Here is a 22,613-nt window from a genome sequence, read left to right as displayed (position 1 = left end):
AGTCTAAAACACTAAACCATGTGAAACAAAGTCCATTAGGCACCAAGAATCATCAATCATGCTAAATTAAAGTTATAAATAGTGTGTAATATATTGTTCATCACCCATCAAAGTTGTGCCTCCTAAATCTGCCATCGGTTAATCTATTGATCTAACTGTTGAGCCCGCCAGCTCTCCCAAAGTGGCTTTAGTCTAGGGCGCCCAGCCAGAGAGGCGGAGGTCGGGCAAGTCCTCTAGTAAGGGTAAATCTGCCCCTCTTTGTCTTAAGACTACTTACAACATCCAGAAGGTCGTTGATGAAGACCTAGTTAACCCGACAGTGAAGGGTGTTATGGATGGGGTCCCCTTGGTGGACCTACTGCGGAGGACCCGGGAGACAGAGGTCTTGGTGGCTTCAGTCACCAAATACCTTGAAGGTGAGGGGGTGCTTGCCACACGGGTTGGAGAGAATGCATTGGCCAACCTTCAAGAACTTCATTCAGGTGAGGTCCATGAACTGAAGGCGAAGCACGCTGAGGTTGTGAAGAATTTGGAGGTCCAGAACCTCTCTTCCACTGAGTAACTCTCTACGATGTCTGTTCAGCTGAAGGATGCTCAAAAAGCTGAGATGTTGGCCAAGATATATATGTGTGCGCCGTTGAACAGGAGGCGAACTCTCTAGCTAACCGCCTTTAGAGGAGTGAAGATGAGAGGCTTCAACTCTGGGACAAGTGAAAGGCCTCAGAGGCTGAGAACGCTCGGGTGCATAAGGAGCTGGAGGACCTCAAGGCTGCCTACCTGAAGTTGGATGATGATGTTGATGGGGCAGCTAACGCCAGCTGGGATAATGCTTTTGCCTAGGTGAATTTAGTTTACCCCGATGTTGACCGGTCTTGGGCGAGGATAGATGTTTGGGTAGTGAGGAAGACATGATTGTTTAGTGAAAGGGTGTCTTGCTCGTGAAGAGCTAGATTGGAGGGATGGGTTATTTAGGTGGTTTTTGTGTTTAGGGGAGCTACTAGCATGGAAGCTTTGGCAGATTCTGCGGAGTGCTCATCGGCAACTGGCCGCGAAGGTCCGTTACTGGGTTCGGGTCTATGTTGGCGAAGCTCGGCTAGTAGTTAGGCTTGTTGTTGGATGATATGGCCTTGTTGTTGGATCACGTGTAGGAGTTGTTGGGTAGTTGGTGCTTCTGGAGTGAGGTTGGGGGGATGACTTTGGCTGGCCTATTGAGATGTTTGTACTAGTGCTCGAGGGTCAATAGAAAGAGTGTCATTGTTTGGGGGAATGTTTTTTTGGAGCAGTTCTACTTGATTAGGTGATTGAGCTTGGTTATGGGTGGTCACCAAGTTGTAGGTAAGCCATAGACGACACCAATGTTCTTTTATATTACGAGGGAATGGTCAGTGATGAATATACGATAGAGTGTGAAGGATCGGGAGATCTGGTCGGAATGTTGTCTGGACCCACTGGGGGAGGTACCTGAAAAGGTTCTCCGACAATCAAGTCAATAGAGTATTCTAGAGAGATAAATGGAGTAAATAAGAGATAAGTTGGAGTAATAAGTGTAACAATAAATGAAGGAATGAGAGTTGAATGTACTCCTTGTATGGTCTCCTCTATTTATAAAGTTTGGAGTATGCTGAGATGGCATCTTGTCGTTGGCCAACATCTAACGAGTACAATGGACGTACTATGGTAGTCCTTGCCTGTCCTGCAGATTTGCTCTTGTCGAATTATCGGGGGCAGGTGGAATGTGCAGGCGGCATGGCAGGCGACTTGTTGGCTGACATTAAGGGCGAGTCAACGGCACATTAATGACGGGGTCTGAGATGCATTAAATGGTGAGTCAGAGGCATTAATGTCACATCAAAAGCATTTATGACATATGCCACATGTAGGCCATCTGAGGTGGGTCACGATGAGATGAGGAGCTTAGTGCTGATTACCTGGGGCGGTGAAATGATAGTCGGATGTGACCGGAGTAGAACAATATGCATGGAAATAACTAGCGTAACATGTGTAGTTTTACTCATTTATTGGTATAATGCCAATGATAAGAATGGACACACATTATCCCTGAAAAGAAATGGTACTTCAGAATTAAGTATGGTAGTTATAAATAATTAAGGACAACTAATTTTAACTAAATAGTTTAATTTTGACGTGAAACACTATGATCAAAGTGTATGTTGCTTATAAAAAATTGTGCGTTATATGATTCTTTTAAAAAAATTGTGCGTTATATGATTCTTTTAAAAAAAAATTGTGCGTTATATGATTCTTTTAAAAAAAAATTGAAATCACATATTTTTTAGTGCAGTCAAATTCTTTTAATGCATGTCATAGACAATTTGTGGTAGTAAGAAAAGTTCATAGTTAGATACAAATAAGGGTGAGCTTTGCCGTTATGGTGCGAGCAGAAGAAGTGCTAGTTAAGGAATCGTAAAAAAATAGTATAATTCCCATATTAATTGATCCCAAAATGCTTTTTTTATTTATTAAAATGAATCGTAACAACTCAATATTTGTTCAAAACTCACTTCATTATTTAGCTGAATAAATTTGGTTCTTGAACCAAATGAGTCACACTTAAACTGAAAATTGAGATCATTAAATAAACGAGTTAAACTTGAGCTGAGTATAGTTCATCTCGTTAGATTCATGAGCTGACTCAATATATGTATATATATATCCTGCATTTTATTTTATGTTTATTGTTATTATATATATAAACAATGTTAAATTTGTATATAATATTTTGTAATATTTTTAAAAAATGAATTAATTATTTGAGTTGTCCATATAAATTAATTTGAATTGAGTGGAACCGTTCATGAATTTTATCCGAGTCGAAATCGAGCTAAAAAATCACTTGTACCGAATTCAAGTCAAGTTTTGAGTTAAGCTATTTCTTATCAAACTGAACTTTGATTTGACTCGGTTCGACTTGTTTCCATCCCTATTTGAGGAGCTAAAGGTTATCAATTTCTTAAGTGTTCAATTATATATAGTGTGTTAGCTCTGAGTAGAACTAAACAAAATCTTTTCTACTTTATAAAAAAATCAAACTTGTACAATACTTTATTATACAAATATTTTCACATGATAAATATAAATATAGAGTAGTCGTTGGTATACATGAGGTGATGAGGGAATGGGCTTTTGATGGCGCTAAACTAGGAAGGGGCGCCACCCATGTGTTTTCCTATATTGGTAATTGTGATGTCTAACTAAATGGTTGCATAGCTTTTATGATAACCTTCGAAATTCTAGTGCGTGTATACAAAAAATAAAAATAGTAGTGCAGTGTATATATATGCTGCAATTAATGCATATGGAGGCCAAATTCAAACAAGATATCTTTGTTCTCTAACATGGAACAATTCAGAAATGAAACTGTATGTATGAATTGTTGTGTCTTCTGTTCCCACAGGTTCTAATTTTCCACTTGCAATTCCGTGTGGTAATGGACTAAAGGGTAACCTCCAGAACCATATGGGCCATAGAGTTAATGAAACTTTTGCATATCTGAATAGGTGCATTAAAACTCTTCTGGGTTGTCTTCCTTCTTAATATATTTTGAACTTATTTTTACTTGATTTGAATTTTGTGGACCAAAAGATTGAGATCAATATTGTTATTACCCCAACCTTATAAATTGTGGTTGTGGTGGTGGATATATTGTGTTTAATGTAATTGTAAAAGAATATGATGGATGCATCCGCAATTGTCGCTTATGAAAATTTTCAAAACCACGATATTGTGACCGCAATTGTTATTGTGAAGTGAAATGTAAAGTATTGAAAATTGTTTGCTATATGTACACCCATGAAAAATACTATTTACTAAATTTTTATGATTATAATTATATATGGCAAAACGAATAATGTCTGTGGGCTAACCTGCATAACCTGCAATTTTTTGTGGGCACGATATATAAATTTTGTTTATTTGTTCATTTTGTGATCCATTTTCCAGCCAAGCCTATAGGCATTTCTAATGGACAATGCGGGTGGTCCGTAAATATAATGTAAGAAAAAAAGAAGAAAATTTCAAATAAGTTATTATGTAATGTGATTTAATGTTCAAAAAATTATGATGTAATATGATTTGATCAACTTCATATAAAATATAAAAGTTTTTTTTAATTTTTTTGTCTCTTCCACTACTTTATTTAATTTCTTTTTATTTTTATCTTATTTTCTTATTTTTTTTATTTTTAAATTATTTATCAATGTCTGTGGGCTGCCTGCATGCTCATTAGCCTGTTTTAAAATGGGTAGAACATATTTTGTCCGTTAAGACAATACGGACGTGCCCGAATTTGCTTAAACTTTAGCAGACATTTCCAGACACTAACAAAGTGGATAAGGCAATCCATTTTGTCATCTCTAATTGTAACATGTAATATCATATTGTATTCACAAAATAGTTGCAAAAGGTATCACTCCTTCCTCATGTATATAAACATATTTTCATGATTGTCGCAAACTAATTTTCGGTTGAAAACCAGATTTGTGACTTTGGAAGAGGCGAACTCAATTTGGACTTCTCTAAAATGATTTGGAGTCACCATTATCTCTCTAGTAAGTCCAATTTAGATATTATGACTACTGAACCTGAGTTCTGAGCTCGGGGATTGAGGAAGGTTTTAGCACTTCATGCCCCTGTATTAAAATGTGACTCTCGCTAATTGCTTGCACTATTATACCCTTAAAAATTATTTAATGAAAAATTGAAGTGCTAAAGCAAAATATTTTATTTTTTATTTTTCGTGTGACAATAATTCATCTTGCTTCCCTGTACTACTAGGTGCAAAAGAGAAATCAAGACTATATAGTTTTGGGTAAAAATTGTTTAATATTGATTTGTTTGATTTAGAACTATAATTGTGATTATAGAAATAGTTTTCATATATTTTATTTTTGTAAAAGAAGAGGATAATAGTGAATCAAATGATTATAAATTTTTTAATTTTTTTAGGAAAAATAAAATCAATAGCAAAGAGATAACACTGGCCATAGACGGACTTCCCGTGTGAAATAAAAAGGAAGAGACAACACGAGGCATGATCATTGCAATGTAATTTGTTTGTGATTAAAAAATAATTTTGAATTTAATACGATCCAAATATGTTCTAATGTGATCATATAATTTTAACTCGATTTCACACCATAATTGCAGAATAATGCGATTACAAAAGTCAATATAATTAATAAGGATGAGTTTCGTTTGTGTTAGTTATGTGATGTGATGGATTTAATAAATATAATGAGTGTTCCACTTTTGTATGATACTTAGTTTGGTTCATTAGAGTTCCAGAGATGACATGCTTGGAACTAAAAATATCATGAAATAATCAAAAGTAATATAAGAAGAGAGTTAAATCGTGTTTCTCAATTTTTAATTAAACAATAATTGTTTTTGCCATAAATAAATTTTTTGATCAGACAATTAAGTCATCTATTTTTTACAAGAATTTTAAACAATTATCTCATATGATATTAAAAGGATTTAAATGATATTTGAGAAAAGAACTTTTGGTAGCACAAAATTGAAACTCCCCACATTAAAGAAAGCATTTATATAAACTTAAATAAAAAAGGAGTTTAGAGAGTTGAAATAAGTATTTATACAGCTTCACTCAAAATCGTAGGCTACATCTAGTTTTATGGAAGCAGAGAGATTCTACTTTAATCTAATAGTTATTACAATAACAAGTATTCTTTGCACACCTAGCATCTTCAGGCTCTAAACAATGGTTTGTGTTATTAGAAGTTTTACAACTTTATAAGTCTTTCAATCATACTCAAAGAGTGAAATAAATATGAAAGAAAAATGCTATAAATTTAATAGCAAATGAGTGAACACGAATCTCCAATTAGCTTAATTTTATTAAATACATGTTGAACAAAATGTTTGAAATGAATGGGATCTTTAAATGATATTCAGATTGTTTACGTATTCTTAAATTTTGTCATTTCTATTTTTCAAATGTTGAGGTTATTTATAAATGAGACAATTAATGTAGCCGTTAATATATCATTTACAACAATTTGATTTTCTATTGTACTTGTACAACACTATTAATGCTTCATAATTATTCTAAAAAGAACATTTAATATTTTATGGTTGTTGAAGCTTACTAAGAAGAGAGAGAAAATATTGTATTCTCAAAAAGTGATGACCACACGACTTCTTTTGTCTTTGTACAGAGAAATTAAGTTTTACACTAAAAAAATATCTTTTGTTTCCCGCAAGAGCAAATGGACCAAATGAGTTTTGTCTACTTGATAATTCTTTTAACTTTTTGATTCAAATCACGTCTTTCGATATGTTCTTTTATTTTATCTTGATTCAACTAAGTTGATCCTTCATTCTTCTCTCATTGATGAATTGAACTCTTCACATTAAGACAATAACAATCTTGTTTAGAAATATGGATTGAGCTTGAGAAATGCCGTGAATGCAAAAGGGTCATGGATAAAGATATGTCTTGAATACAGACGTCTTGTGATATCGATATTTTTAAGTTCAAATATGTATTATTTGTATGATTATCTGCATACTTAAAGTATAAGATTAGAATGTTTATATGATTTCAAAGAAAAAATGAATGAAGGAATGAAAAACAAAACTTCTTCTTGATTGAAGAATTCTTGAGAACAAAAGAGATGAAGGATAATAATGGAATACTTTCATTTTATTAGAATTAAATTGAATTAATATACAAATAGGATTTGCTAACTTATAGGCAAGAGAACTCATAACTACTCGTTAACAACTTGCCTAACTAATCAACTAACTAATTAGCATATGTTACATATGTTAAATATGATGAAATTCACCAATACAATGATAGCTTGGGCTGCAAGTAACGAAAAGCCCATTAATCCTAAGCCTTTAATTCTGACCAGAGTATCGTGCCTAGCCTGAGTGCTCTGAGTGCTCTAATGGTTTGATGAGTGCTCTGAGTGGCCTTGCCTTTATGAGTAGCTTGAGTGGCTTGATGTGTGCCTAGATCATATCTGCCCTGTTGCTGATGCGCCCTAGCCTGTTGCTGGTGCATCTAATGTGCCTTGGCCTGGTGCTGATGCATCTCATGCGCCCTGGCTTGATGCACTTGATGCATATGATCTGACTCGGTTAGAAGCAAGTTGGGAGCCATAAATTGTGCATCATCTTTCCTGGTAGTTTGGTTATTGTCCCAGATTATGGACAATCCCTGCTCATTGATTCTAGGCCTGACTGCTTCTATCACACACATCATAATTGAGGCTAAGCACATCATCATCAAGCCAAGGCATCATTACTCCTGGTCATGCTTTGTTTGAACATATTATGCCTAGGCAAATCACTTATAGTATTGTTAATGGTATTATCAAGATAAGAGTTTGGATTGTGATTATCATTTAATTTTGATACCCCCACAAGTTGGGGAACATATACTCAGGAGACCCAACTTGGTGTGTATATTTTTATATATAGTTGGTCCCAAAGCCTTGTTAATGCATCAACAAGTTGTAAATGAGTAGGAATAGGGAGAAGTTTAATCAAACCTTGGCTGCATTTCTCTCTAATGGTATGACAATCTATCTCAATATGCTTAATCCTTTCACGGAAAACATGATTAGAAGCAAGGTAAAATGCCAGATTGATTATCACAATAAAGTATAGTAGGCATAGAGTAATTGTATTGTAAGTCTTCAAGAATGTAATTGAGCCAAGTAATCTCACAAGTGGTTAAGGCTAAAGCCATGTACTCAGCTTCACAAGAACGTCTAGAGACTGTCCTTTGTTTCTTTGATTTCCAAGAAACTAGAGAGTCGCCTAGGTATATGCAGTATCCACTAACTGATCTTCTAGTATATGGGCAAGAGGTTCAATCACTATCACTGTATGCCTTTAGCTGCACAACAGAGTTAGCAGGAACAAATAATCCAAGGGTAGGAGACCCTTTTAGATATCTAAGAATTTTCATGGCAACAATGTGATGTAAAGTTGTAGGACATGCCATAAACTGGGCTAATTGATTGACACAGAAGGTGATATCAGGTTTGGTGTTGGTTAAGTATATTAACCTTCCAATTAATCTCCTGTAAGTAGGAGGATCATCAAATAGATTACTGTTATCTTGATAAATGTGTGCTCCAAGAATCGTAGGAGTAGTGGATGGCTTGCATCCAATCATTCCTGCATCAGAGATTATTTCTAAGGTATACCTTCTTTGGTTCATAGAAATTCCAGCATTATTCTTAGCAATCTCAAAGCCTAGGAAATATTTTAAGTCACCTAGGTCTTTAGACTTACAGGTTTTATTTAGGATCTGTTTGAGCTTATTAGTCTCATTAATGTTGTTTCCAGTTAGGATGATATCATCCACATAGAGTAAAACATCAGTGATTAAGTCCTTGGAAGACCATTTAATGAAAAATGAGTGATCACCCCTGGAGTTATAGTACCCATGCTTGATAAGAAAGTTATAAAGCTTCGCAAACCATTGCATGCTGGCTTGCTTAAGCCCATATATATAGATTTTTGAAGTTTGCAGACTTTATTGGTTTGAATATTGGACAGGCTAGAGGGTATGGTCATATAGACTTGTTCATGTAAATTTCCATGTAAAAAGGCATTGTTCACATTTAATTGCTTGATGTGACAACCATGTTTGAAGGCTAAAGCTAACATAAGCCTAACAGTGGAAATTTTGGCAACAAGTGAAAAAGTTTCAAGGTAATCCACTCCCTTAGTTTGAGTATATCCCTTAGCAACTAATCTAGATTTATGTCTCTCAATACTTCCATTAGCCTTATATTTGATCTTAAAAACTCACTTACATCCTATGGCAGACTTGTCTGTGGGTAGGTTAGTTACAATCCAGGTGTTATTTTGTTGTAAGGCAGACAACTCTTTATCAATAATATTCATCCATTGAGGGAATTTAATAGCCTTAGAGTAGGTCTTTGGTTCTATATTTGTGGTTAATGAAAGAATTCTAGCCTTATAATTATTTGAGAGCTTATCATAGCTTAGATAAGATGATAGAGGGTATTTAGTAAGAGAGGTAGGAATGTTGGTTTTATTAAGTAAAGCACAATGATAATCCTGGAGATAGGTGGGTGTCTTACTTACCCTACTACTCCTTCTAAGATTCTGGTCTGTAGAGTTCCTAGGGGATTGGTTATCTATCTCCTCACTATTCTTTTCTATGTTGCATTTATTTTCAAGTTGATGAGGGTTACTGTCGTCAAAGATGAGAGGATTGATCAAAGAATCCCCATATGATTCTTTGTTCATCTTTGAACTAGATAATTCTTGAGGAACATAAGGGAAAACATTTTTATAAAAGATGATATTCCTATTAACCTCTATGGCTTTATTAGACAGGTTAAGCACAACATATCCCTTTACTCCTTCCTTATGGCCTAAAAATAGAGACTTGTTTGATCTAGAATCAAACTTGTCTCTAGAATGGTTATGTGTGCCAACATAGTATATGCATCCAAATACACTGAGAAGGTGTATGTTAGGCTGAGTTTTAAATAAAACTTCATGAGGAGTTTTATTCTCAATGATAGAAGTAGGCAAAATATTGATTATATGAGCATAATGTTTTAAAGAAAATGACCAATAGATCTTAGGGAGTTTACTTTCTATCAACAAAACTCTAGCTACATTCAGAAGGTGTTGATATTTTCTCTCAACTACTCCATTCTGTTGGGGAGTATAAATGCATGAGGTTTGATGCAGAATTCCTTTACTAGCATAGAAAAGTTTCATATTGAATTCAGGGCCATTGTCACTCCTAACAATCTTAACCCTAAGACTAAGTTGGTTTTCTATCATTAAAAGAAAATCTTGTAGGCTTTTGGAGGTCTCAGCCTTAGATCTCATTAGATATACCCAGGTATATCTGCTAAAATCATCAACAATTGTCAAAAAATATTTGTGTCCTTGGACAGAGGCCAAAGAAAAGGGCCCCCATATATCAACATGTATCAATTCTAAACTATGTGAAGAATGAGTGCTACTTAAATGAAAAGGTAACTTTCTTTGTTTGGCTTGATGACAAACATCACATATATAATCTTTATTGTAGTCTACAAAAGGAAAAATGTTCTTTACTTCATTCATACAAATGTGTGATGCATGTCCTAGTCTAAAATGCCATATATTTGAATTAGTTACAGAAGCAGAAAAGTTTACATGATGTAAGTGCTTAGAGACTTTTAAGACATATAGTCCATTAATTGATTTAGTTGAACCAATCATCCACCAAGGCTTCTTCTCCTGGATTTCACAACAATTAGCATCAAAAGACAACACATATTTGCAATTCAAAGAAAGTTTAGATACAAATATCAAATTGTATGAAAAATTTGGCAAGTATAAGATATTGTGAATCAAAAGTTTAGGGAAAAGTGAAACAGTCCCAAAGATGTTGGCTATTACCTCATTTCCAGTAGGTAATCTTACCCTAATAGGTTTTATCTCTTTGTAGGCAGAAAAGTTGTTTAAATTGAAACTTATGTGGTCTATGGCACCACTGACCAGTATCTAATTGACAAAAGAATTAATAGGGTCAGAATTACCTGTTATTTGATTACTGTAGTTGGTAGATGTGGCTGATAGAACATTGATAGTGATGGTAGTAGGATCATTCTGACATGATTTATTAGCCTCTTCATTAGGTTGATTCCATATGTTTATCAATCTTTGATACTGCTCCTTCTTCAGTTCATAAACATGGCCATTTTGGTCTGTCTGTTGTCCTAATCCCCGATCTTCCATTCTTGAACTTACAACTAAAAGAACTTGGTCATTTTTACCAAAGTTAGCTAGGAATCCATGTAGCTTGTAGCATGTCTCCACTATATGTCCACTCCTCTTGCAATGAGTACAAAATTTGCTATTTCTTGAATTCTTTCTCCATGACCCTCTTCTTGAGGTGTTGGAATTCCCTCTTCCAGAGTTAGTTTGCACAAAAGATCTTCCTGAACCTTGACCTCTTCTTGAATAGTTTCCCTTTCTCTAATTGTTTGAGACAATCATGGCTTTAGACTCCAATTCTTGGCCATACATCTGCCTCTCTTGTTCAATGATCAGGACAAATACCTTACTCATGTTGGGTAAGGGGTCCATGATCATTATTTGAGATCTGACTCCACCATAGGAATCATTAAGTTCTCTAAGAAAGACTATGACTCTATCTTCTATCCTATGATTTCTCACATCAGAGATTACTTCACCACAACATTGCACTTCACATTTTCATTTTGGCATGGGCCTAAAGTTATCAAGTTCATCCAAGAGGGTCTTCAATTCTGTGAAATAGTTGGATACATTAAGATCTCCCTGTGTGAAATTGGTGATGGTCTTTTGCAATTATGCAATCTTGTAAAGGTTTCCTTTAGAGAACCTTTCACTCAGCTCATCCCATATTTCATAAGTTTTGTCAATCCATATGACACTTTGTGCAATTGAGGGTGTCACTAATCTTGTTATCCATGAGATCACAATGTTGTTGGCTCTTTCGCATGCTCTAAATATTGGATCAGTCTTTGCGGGCATCTCGATTGATCCATCAACAAAAGGCAGTTTTGTTTGGATATGAGACTCATCCTCATTGCTCTTTCCCATTGGTGATAATTTTCACCATTTAGAGGAGGTGAAACCAAGGCACTTGCTGGGTTTTCTGAAGGATGCACATGATAAGGGGAATTAGGATCTTGGGTTAGATTTAGGTAGGTATACGTGACATTGGCATTAGAAGATGTATGAAATGACATGATAAATCTAGCAGAGCTCTTGAAAGAGCTCTGATACCATCAAAGAAAAAATGAATGGAGGAATGAAAAACAAAACTTCTTCTTAATTGAAGAATTCTTAAGAACAAAAGAGATGAAGGATAATAATGGAATACTTTCACTTTATTAGAATTAAATTGAATTGAATTAATATACAAATATGATTTGCTAAACTTATAGGCAAGAGAAATCATAACAACTCGTTAGCAACTTGCCTAACTAATCAACTAACTAATTAGCACATGTTATATATGTTAAATATGATGAAATTTACCAATACAATGACAACTTGAGCTGCAAGTAACAAAAAGTCCATTAATCCTAAGCCTTTAATTCTGACCAGAGTAACGTGCCTAGCATGAACCTTGGTTTGATGAGTGCTATGAGTGACCTTGCCTTTATGAGTGGCTTGAGTGGCCTGATGTGTGTCTAGATTAGATCTGCCCTAGTGTTGATGCGCCCTGGCCTGGTGCAGATGCATTTGATGCGCCCTGGCCTGGTTCTGATGCATCTGATGCATCTGATGCACCCTGGCCTGATGCATATGATCTGACTAGGTTAGGAGCAAGGTGGGAGACATAAATTGTGCATCATCTTTCCTGGCAGTGTGGTTATTGTCCCTGATTGTGGATAATCCATGCTCATTGATTCTAGGTCTGGCTGCTTCTATCACAAACACATCATAATTGAGGCTGAGCACATCATCATTTGTCTTGGCTATCATGCTTTGTTTGAACATGTTATGCCTAGGCAAATCACTTAGAATATTGTTAATGGTATGATCAAGATAAGAATTTGGATTGTGATTATCAATGGCAAGCTGGGAGTTAAGAATGTTCACTCACTAGCTTGAGGGGATATTAAAGATATTTTAGAGGTTAACTTTGGAAGATAATTGTTAGTTAGGAAGTTATGAATTAGGAAGTTATGAATTAGCTAGTTAAATTTGTGTTAGTTGTTTGTTTTACAATCTTTCTTTTTCCTCTTTTCTCTTGTATAAATAAGTCATATTGACTCATTTTTTCATTGAATTCAATAATGAGAATATTATCCATTCAAGATTCAATTCATTCATTCAATGAATGATTTTCTCATTCTTTTTTTTTTGCTTTATCAAGATTCATGCATAACTCTACCATTTTAACATCCATTAATAACATTCAAATCTTTTCATCTCTCTACTTTCCTCTCCTTCATTTTTCACTCTTTCACTCTTCTTCTCTTCAACAAATTATTTTTCTTCTTCTTTATTGCATTTTTTATTTATTGTGTAGAAATGTTCTTATTTTATAGATATGTTAATATTTTGCAGATCTGTTTTTATTTCTAAATTATTGATTATATGAGCATAATGTTTTAAAGAAAATGACCAATAGATCTTAGGGAGTTTACTTTCTATCAACAAAACTCTAGCTACATTCAGAAGGTGTTGATATTTTCTCTCAACTACTCCATTCTGTTGGGGAGTATAAATGCATGAGGTTTGATGCAGAATTCCTTTACTAGCATAGAAAAGTTTCATATTGAATTCAGGGCCATTGTCACTCCTAACAATCTTAACCCTAAGACTAAGTTGGTTTTCTATCATTAAAAGAAAATCTTGTAGGCTTTTGGAGGTCTCAGCCTTAGATCTCATTAGATATACCCAGGTATATCTGCTAAAATCATCAACAATTGTCAAAAAATATTTGTGTCCTTGGACAGAGGCCAAAGAAAAGGGCCCCCATATATCAACATGTATCAATTCTAAACTATGTGAAGAATGAGTGCTACTTAAATGAAAAGGTAACTTTCTTTGTTTGGCTTGATGACAAACATCACATATATAATCTTTATTGTAGTCTACAAAAGGAAAAATGTTCTTTACTTCATTCATACAAATGTGTGATGCATGTCCTAGTCTAAAATGCCATATATTTGAATTAGTTACAGAAGCAGAAAAGTTTACATGATGTAAGTGCTTAGAGACTTTTAAGACATATAGTCCATTAATTGATTTAGTTGAACCAATCATCCACCAAGGCTTCTTCTCCTGGATTTCACAACAATTAGCATCAAAAGACAACACATATTTGCAATTCAAAGAAAGTTTAGATACAAATATCAAATTGTATGAAAAATTTGGCAAGTATAAGATATTGTGAATCAAAAGTTTAGGGAAAAGTGAAACAGTCCCAAAGATGTTGGCTATTACCTCATTTCCAGTAGGTAATCTTACCCTAATAGGTTTTATCTCTTTGTAGGCAGAAAAGTTGTTTAAATTGAAACTTATGTGGTCTATGGCACCACTGACCAGTATCTAATTGACAAAAGAATTAATAGGGTCAGAATTACCTGTTATTTGATTACTGTAGTTGGTAGATGTGGCTGATAGAACATTGATAGTGATGGTAGTAGGATCATTCTGACATGATTTATTAGCCTCTTCATTAGGTTGATTCCATATGTTTATCAATCTTTGATACTGCTCCTTCTTCAGTTCATAAACATGGCCATTTTGGTCTGTCTGTTGTCCTAATCCCCGATCTTCCATTCTTGAACTTACAACTAAAAGAACTTGGTCATTTTTACCAAAGTTAGCTAGGAATCCATGTAGCTTGTAGCATGTCTCCACTATATGTCCACTCCTCTTGCAATGAGTACAAAATTTGCTATTTCTTGAATTCTTTCTCCATGACCCTCTTCTTGAGGTGTTGGAATTCCCTCTTCCAGAGTTAGTTTGCACAAAAGATCTTCCTGAACCTTGACCTCTTCTTGAATAGTTTCCCTTTCTCTAATTGTTTGAGACAATCATGGCTTTAGACTCCAATTCTTGGCCATACATCTGCCTCTCTTGTTCAATGATCAGGACAAATACCTTACTCATGTTGGGTAAGGGGTCCATGATCATTATTTGAGATCTGACTCCACCATAGGAATCATTAAGTTCTCTAAGAAAGACTATGACTCTATCTTCTATCCTATGATTTCTCACATCAGAGATTACTTCACCACAACATTGCACTTCACATTTTCATTTTGGCATGGGCCTAAAGTTATCAAGTTCATCCAAGAGGGTCTTCAATTCTGTGAAATAGTTGGATACATTAAGATCTCCCTGTGTGAAATTGGTGATGGTCTTTTGCAATTATGCAATCTTGTAAAGGTTTCCTTTAGAGAACCTTTCACTCAGCTCATCCCATATTTCATAAGTTTTGTCAATCCATATGACACTTTGTGCAATTGAGGGTGTCACTAATCTTGTTATCCATGAGATCACAATGTTGTTGGCTCTTTCGCATGCTCTAAATATTGGATCAGTCTTTGCGGGCATCTCGATTGATCCATCAACAAAAGGCAGTTTTGTTTGGATATGAGACTCATCCTCATTGCTCTTTCCCATTGGTGATAATTTTCACCATTTAGAGGAGGTGAAACCAAGGCACTTGCTGGGTTTTCTGAAGGATGCACATGATAAGGGGAATTAGGATCTTGGGTTAGATTTAGGTAGGTATACGTGACATTGGCATTAGAAGATGTATGAAATGACATGATAAATCTAGCAGAGCTCTTGAAAGAGCTCTGATACCATCAAAGAAAAAATGAATGGAGGAATGAAAAACAAAACTTCTTCTTAATTGAAGAATTCTTAAGAACAAAAGAGATGAAGGATAATAATGGAATACTTTCACTTTATTAGAATTAAATTGAATTGAATTAATATACAAATATGATTTGCTAAACTTATAGGCAAGAGAAATCATAACAACTCGTTAGCAACTTGCCTAACTAATCAACTAACTAATTAGCACATGTTATATATGTTAAATATGATGAAATTTACCAATACAATGACAACTTGAGCTGCAAGTAACAAAAAGTCCATTAATCCTAAGCCTTTAATTCTGACCAGAGTAACGTGCCTAGCATGAACCTTGGTTTGATGAGTGCTATGAGTGACCTTGCCTTTATGAGTGGCTTGAGTGGCCTGATGTGTGTCTAGATTAGATCTGCCCTAGTGTTGATGCGCCCTGGCCTGGTGCAGATGCATTTGATGCGCCCTGGCCTGGTTCTGATGCATCTGATGCATCTGATGCACCCTGGCCTGATGCATATGATCTGACTAGGTTAGGAGCAAGGTGGGAGACATAAATTGTGCATCATCTTTCCTGGCAGTGTGGTTATTGTCCCTGATTGTGGATAATCCATGCTCATTGATTCTAGGTCTGGCTGCTTCTATCACAAACACATCATAATTGAGGCTGAGCACATCATCATTTGTCTTGGCTATCATGCTTTGTTTGAACATGTTATGCCTAGGCAAATCACTTAGAATATTGTTAATGGTATGATCAAGATAAGAATTTGGATTGTGATTATCAATGGCAAGCTGGGAGTTAAGAATGTTCACTCACTAGCTTGAGGGGATATTAAAGATATTTTAGAGGTTAACTTTGGAAGATAATTGTTAGTTAGGAAGTTATGAATTAGGAAGTTATGAATTAGCTAGTTAAATTTGTGTTAGTTGTTTGTTTTACAATCTTTCTTTTTCCTCTTTTCTCTTGTATAAATAAGTCATATTGACTCATTTTTTCATTGAATTCAATAATGAGAATATTATCCATTCAAGATTCAATTCATTCATTCAATGAATGATTTTCTCATTCTTTTTTTTTTGCTTTATCAAGATTCATGCATAACTCTACCATTTTAACATCCATTAATAACATTCAAATCTTTTCATCTCTCTACTTTCCTCTCCTTCATTTTTCACTCTTTCACTCTTCTTCTCTTCAACAAATTATTTTTCTTCTTCTTTATTGCATTTTTTATTTATTGTGTAGAAATGTTCTTATTTTATAGATATGTTAATATTTTGCAGATCTGTTTTTATTTCTAAATATGTTCTTATTGATTTTTTCAATGGTTTTTCATTTATTTTGTAGATATGTTCCTTATTCCAAGAGTGAGTTGTCTCCCTTGAAGCATTTATGCAGGTTAATTTTTCTCTATGTGTATCATTTATTTTGTTTACATACTTTTGTTTCAAAAGAATCACTATTTTCCCAAAGAAGAGATTTGAATTTTAGATAATTTTTTCAACATCCAAAAAAATGAAGTAGATCTTCTTCTCTTCCATATTTTTTCTCACGTTTCATCACTCGTTCTCTTTCTACTTTTTACTCATTCATTTCATCACTATTTCATTCTTCTTCTTTTCAACAATTTCTCTCTCTTCTTCATTGCTTTTTTTTGTTTATTGTGTAGAAATGTTTTTATTTATAGATATGTTAATATTTTATAGATCCGTTTTTATTTCTATATATGTTCTTACAATTGTTTTCAATGATTTTTTCATTTATTTTATGGATGTGTTCCTTATTCCAAGAGTGAATTGTCTCCCTTGAAGCATTTATACATGTTAGTTTCTTCTCTAAGTGCATCTCTTATTTTGTTTATAGATTTGTTTTCCAAAAGAATTAATATTTTCTCAATGAAGAGATTTGAAATCCAAGTGACTTTTCCACTCTCCAAAAATAAAGTGAATCTTCTTCTCTTCCATATTTTTCTCTCATGTCTCGTCACTCATTCTCTCTGTACTTTTCACTCATTCATTTTATCAATCTTCCACTCTTCTTCTCTTCAACAATTTCTCTCTTCTTCTTCATTGTTTTTTTTCTTTGTTTATTTTGTAGATTTGTTCTTATTTTATAGATATGTTCTAATTTTATATATATTTTCATTGGTTTTTTTTTATTTTGTAGATTCGTTCTTACTCTAGGAGTGAGTTGTCTTCCTTGAAGCCTTATATGTAGTTTAGTTTTTCCTCTATGTGCATATTTTATTTTGTTTATAGATTTTTCTTTTTAAACGAATTGCTATTTTCTCAAACAAGATATATGAATTGTCTTATGGAACAACTAAATATAATAAAAAACGGTGAAGAGTTTGTTCTTTGTTGTATTATGTTACTTACAATATATTGCTATTTTGTCTAGGAACTTAGCCGCTAAGTTTTGTTGAGAAAGAAAAGAAACATGTGTACTATTATACCCTTAAACATTTCTTCAACTATTATCTGAAAAAATAATTATTGAAGATACTTTAATCAAATTCATTGAGATATACGGTTCATAGTATAATAAGCAAGTTTTTTTTCTTTATGAATAAGGTATCTCATTTTTTTCATGTAAAAAAACTTGACTCATTAATCCTTATTTTTATACACACATTAAGTCAAAATTCCTATTAATTTCAATGAAAAGAAATCGTACATCAGAATCATTCTTAAGTATCATAGTACCAACAAGAAAATATTTGATTTCTAATGGAATCTTAAAGATGACCTATTAATATTTATGACTATCAATGTTACTAATATATTCTTACCATCAATGCTATTCAAATATGAAAAAGACGATTTAAAAATCAAATGACTATTAAAACTAAAACTTAATCATATCTAATTCATAATTATGTAACAAATAAGGAATTCAATGTTTGAAAACTAATGATATAAAATAAAGATAAAAAATGGTAATTATTCAAAAAAAACAATTAATTAAAAATAGTAACTAACTAGAAAATAAAAATAAAATGATTATAAAATAAATATAATACTAAAAATAAAATATAAATAGAGAATAGCTTAAGACACTACTTCTGTTTATGAGTTTAGTTTTTTTGCATTATAAATATTTTTTCTTTCTTTATTACATAATTATATACAATTCTACATATGACTTATGTAGTAATTATTAAAACAAGATTTATTGACATTATTATAAAATGTATTTACATTATTAATATCATTTTATATTTAAATTATTCTAAGGTTACAAGAGAGAACATATGGAAACTAGAATGTAAAATTATCATTTAGGTTTTAATGTTGCATAATGAAGTAATGCACGAGTTTCTTATTCAATAAAATAAAATACAATTTCAATAAATTAAATTTCAATAATGGTGGGACAATAGTTTATGATAAACTCAATTTTAGTAATACACATGTATCTCAATTTCTGTAACAGTGAGATAATATAATTTCAATAAATTCAATTTCAACGTAATTATACATATGAAAATAATGTATATTAATTCAAATGTAAAGGTATATTGCATGAGTAATTAGTAGACTTAAACACACATATCAATAATTCATGGTAATTCAATAATGTTCAATGAATTTGATATTTGATTGTAGAGTATACAGTTATGACATTTGCATACTAGAAAATAAAAATAAGTAAAATTAAAAAATAAATATATAGTAGTAAAAATAAAAACAAATATTTTGATCAATTAAAGTTTGATTTATTGTAACTTACATGTCTATTTTTTATCTCAACTCATACAAATATAATATTTATATTTTATTTTTAAATTATTACATGACTCTATTTAATTTAAAATTTGGATCTTTTATTTAAATATAAATATTAAATACATTTTTCAGTCTCAACCAACTCAAATTCACAATTGAAACAAAAGTTGTTTTTTCCTTCTCAAATTCGTTAAGATTTCATCGAATCTGACATTCATTTTCTTTAGTAAGGATCTATGCATGTGCTAGGTAACATGGAAATATAGAAGGGCCTAAGATATGTTTTATTCTCCTTTAGTCAACATTTATTGAGTCTCTATTGGATGAGAGAAAGCCCATGATGAAACTAACATGTTGATGGAGAGTGTATCCTAAACAAAATGTTTCTTACCCCATATTATTACTTGTCATTGATTATAAAAATATTTAATTTAATAAATTTATGAATTAATTATATATTTTTAGTCAATTAGAACATCATTTTTTGTTTAACAAAAGACAATAAATCAGATTATTTGAGAAGTAGATAGAGAAAGAGCTTTGACTTCATTATTCAAACATATAAAATTTGTGATACAATAATCATTAGAGTATGAAACAATATTCCATACAACTAAAAAACAATAACCAAAATAAGCCTCATCTTCCTTTGTACAAAAATAATGGCCAGATTATTTTCAAATAGTGGGTAATCTTAAGGAGAGGGCTAAATTTTGTGTGTGCTATTTTCTTTTATGGAACTCTACATTCACTTTATAACTTATCCATTTTGTTTATTTTGTATTTGATCAACACCAAACCAAAGAAAAGAAACTAAACAAGCCCAAAATGTTTATCTTGAAAGTGAATCTTTTAGAAGTGTGATATGCATCTTCTGTGGCGTGTAGCCACTGATTTCTTCTTCTGTTTAGTCTCTTCTTTCCAGCTTTTGGAAATGTCATGTGAGACACTAATTGCATCCAAAGATGCACCAGAAAGACCTGTCCTTGTGAACCCAACAGCATAAAGACCAGCACTTCCTTTCCATCCATTTGGAAATGGATTTCTTGGAAACCCATCTTTGGAAAAGAACTCATTCTCCTGTTCAATCATAACATACTATTTTAGTCCATTGAGCTTCTAAATTACCTAAAAATTGTAGCCAAGTACATATGGTCTTACTTAGTGGGGTCCGAGAAGGATAGATATGTACAATTTTACCCCTCATATGAAGAGTTTATTTCCGGGATCTAAATTAGCTTAACAAAAATAAAATTAGCTTTTACATTTTCATATCTACATCTAAATTTACTTGTCCCTTTGTCCCTATAAGAGGAAACATCATTAATATCTCAACATGTGGTTATTAAGTAACCAAGTATCTACAATTTGCCTACACAATTCTGAAAAATTCAAAGGATAAAGTTTATTAAAAAAGGTAGATGCCTTTGTAAAAAACATGGCTAAGAGAGAGAACAAAACAACTGAACCTATTGCATTCATATAACAATTTAGTAGTTAAAAGAGGTAGGAAAAACAAAGCACATGTATGTGTATAAAGATCTATATAAGATTATCAAAACAAAAACGATGCAAGAGAAATAAAAGAGGGGGAGAAATATAAAGAAAGTAATATGATTTATGATATAAATTATGATATTGCTCATTCCATTAGTCAACCATATCTAATGGGATAAAGACTTGGTGGTTGTTGTTTTAATATAAAATATAAAGAATAACTAACCTTTAGCCATGATGGTACATTGCTGCGATAGCCAGTAGCAAGAACAACAGAATCAATCTGAAGAACTCTGTCATCAACAAATTCAACTTTCCCTGGCAAGAATCTTTTGATTCCAGAAACAACTTTGATTTTACCAGATCTTATTTTCTTAAGTGCTCCAATGTCTAGCACAGGGGTCTTCCCTGTAGTGTTTTTCAGCTCTAAAGGCCCCTTTGATGGCCTTTTAAGACCATACTTTTCCATATTTCCCAAAATCAAACGAGCTAGAATTAGCAATATCTTATCAACCACCTTAAGAGGAAAATGTTTCATCAACTTGACTGCAAGTTCAAAAGTTGATTTTCCAAAAACTTCTCTTGGCAACACATGAACCTGTTGGCCAAAAGAAAATAAAACAGTCAAAATTTACAACAATTAAGTGGTAAGAGATTGAATCCCTTAAGCACTAAAAGAATGAGCTATACTCCTCATGCGTGTCTGTTTGCGAGTTGGGTTTTGGAGGAAAAAAATCGAAGAATAACGTGACTTTCGAATATTAATAGAATGTAAGGAAAATTAGAGTACTCACAGAGCTTCTAACGACCAAAGTTGGTCTTGCATTATGGTTACAGAGATCAAGGGAAACTTCCATGCCAGAATTTCCACACCCAACAACAAGTACTTTCTGCCCATTATAACTCTGCCCAGATTTATAATCACAAGCATGCATAACATTCCCACCAAACTCTTCCAACCCTTCAAATTCAGGCACAACTTTCTCTGCATTTTCGCCCGTAGCAACCACCAGCCACCTACAAATGTAGTCATATTCATTAAGACAATTACCTAAGTGACTTTTCCTAATGGTCTTAATCCTCCACAACCCAAAGGTCTCATCATACTTAGCAGATTGCACTGTTTCATTGAACTGTGGGTTTATGTTGAAGTGGTTTGCGTAGGACTCAAGGTACTTTATGAACTGAAATTTTGATGGGTATTCAGGGAAATCTTCAGGGAAAGGGAAATTGGGTAGTTGGCAGAATTGTTTCGGAAGGTGAAGTTTGAGACGATTATAGGTTCGGTTTTGCCAAAGAGATGCAATGCAATTTGCTCTTTCGAGCACTATGAATGGAACACCTTGGTCTTTGAGGCAAGCTGAAACTGCAAGGCCTGAAGGACCTGCACCAACTATTACAGGTCCATTGACCCATATGCAGCGACGTGTGAAAAAGTCCTCTGGGTCAATGGTTTGAACCATTGGTGGCATGTTCAGACAAATGTTATGCATTTTTTGTTGTTGTTTTGGTTATGGAAAAATAGGCACCAAGCTAGGTTAGAGAGGATGAGAAATGGTGTATAGTTGAAAGAATTGACTTTTGTGGAGAGATGAATGTGTAAGAGAGAGAATGATTTGGGATTTGTTTGAATTGAGGAGTGAATAAGGGGAAATGGGGGTATAAATAGTGGGAAAATAATCTTTTTTTAGAGAGATATAAGTCAATCATAATATTATAAAATAATTTATCGCCTTAGATTTAATTAATGTTTGACATGTATCTTATTTTTCTTTATTTGAAAAAGTTTTTATTTTAAAATATATTAGAGAAAAGATAAGACATGAACAAAGTGAATTTAATGAGATAATTTATCTTCTATTATAAGGATACAGTTATTGACTTTGTTTTTACTAATAAAAGTGTCATTACATTACATATAAAGAATAAAAATATTGCATCGTGCTATTTTTTATTTTGAGAAAAAAATGTATATACTAATAGCATAAGAATTTTATACATTTACCTTATTATCTATCATT

At 33.1% G+C, this 22,613-nt stretch overlaps 1 protein-coding gene across 1 annotated transcript; it reads right to left on the bottom strand.

Moving 5' to 3' along the window:
• Nucleotides 19,636–22,206, bottom strand: LOC109363440 (probable indole-3-pyruvate monooxygenase YUCCA3). Its single transcript, XM_019609702.1, has 3 exons — nt 21,387–22,206; nt 20,819–21,190; nt 19,636–20,175 (listed from the first exon to the last, which is right to left on the bottom strand). The coding sequence occupies exons 1-3, from the start codon at nt 22,083–22,085 to the stop codon at nt 19,948–19,950; spliced, it is 1,299 nt and encodes a 432-aa protein (XP_019465247.1). The 5' UTR covers nt 22,086–22,206; the 3' UTR covers nt 19,636–19,947.

Source organism: Lupinus angustifolius, chromosome LG13, assembly GCF_001865875.1.
Source record: "Lupinus angustifolius cultivar Tanjil chromosome LG13, LupAngTanjil_v1.0, whole genome shotgun sequence".
Classification (NCBI taxonomy): domain Eukaryota; kingdom Viridiplantae; phylum Streptophyta; class Magnoliopsida; order Fabales; family Fabaceae; genus Lupinus; species Lupinus angustifolius.
The sequence above is the reverse complement of the archived record's forward strand: the minus strand, read 5'-3'. Positions and strand labels throughout refer to the sequence as shown.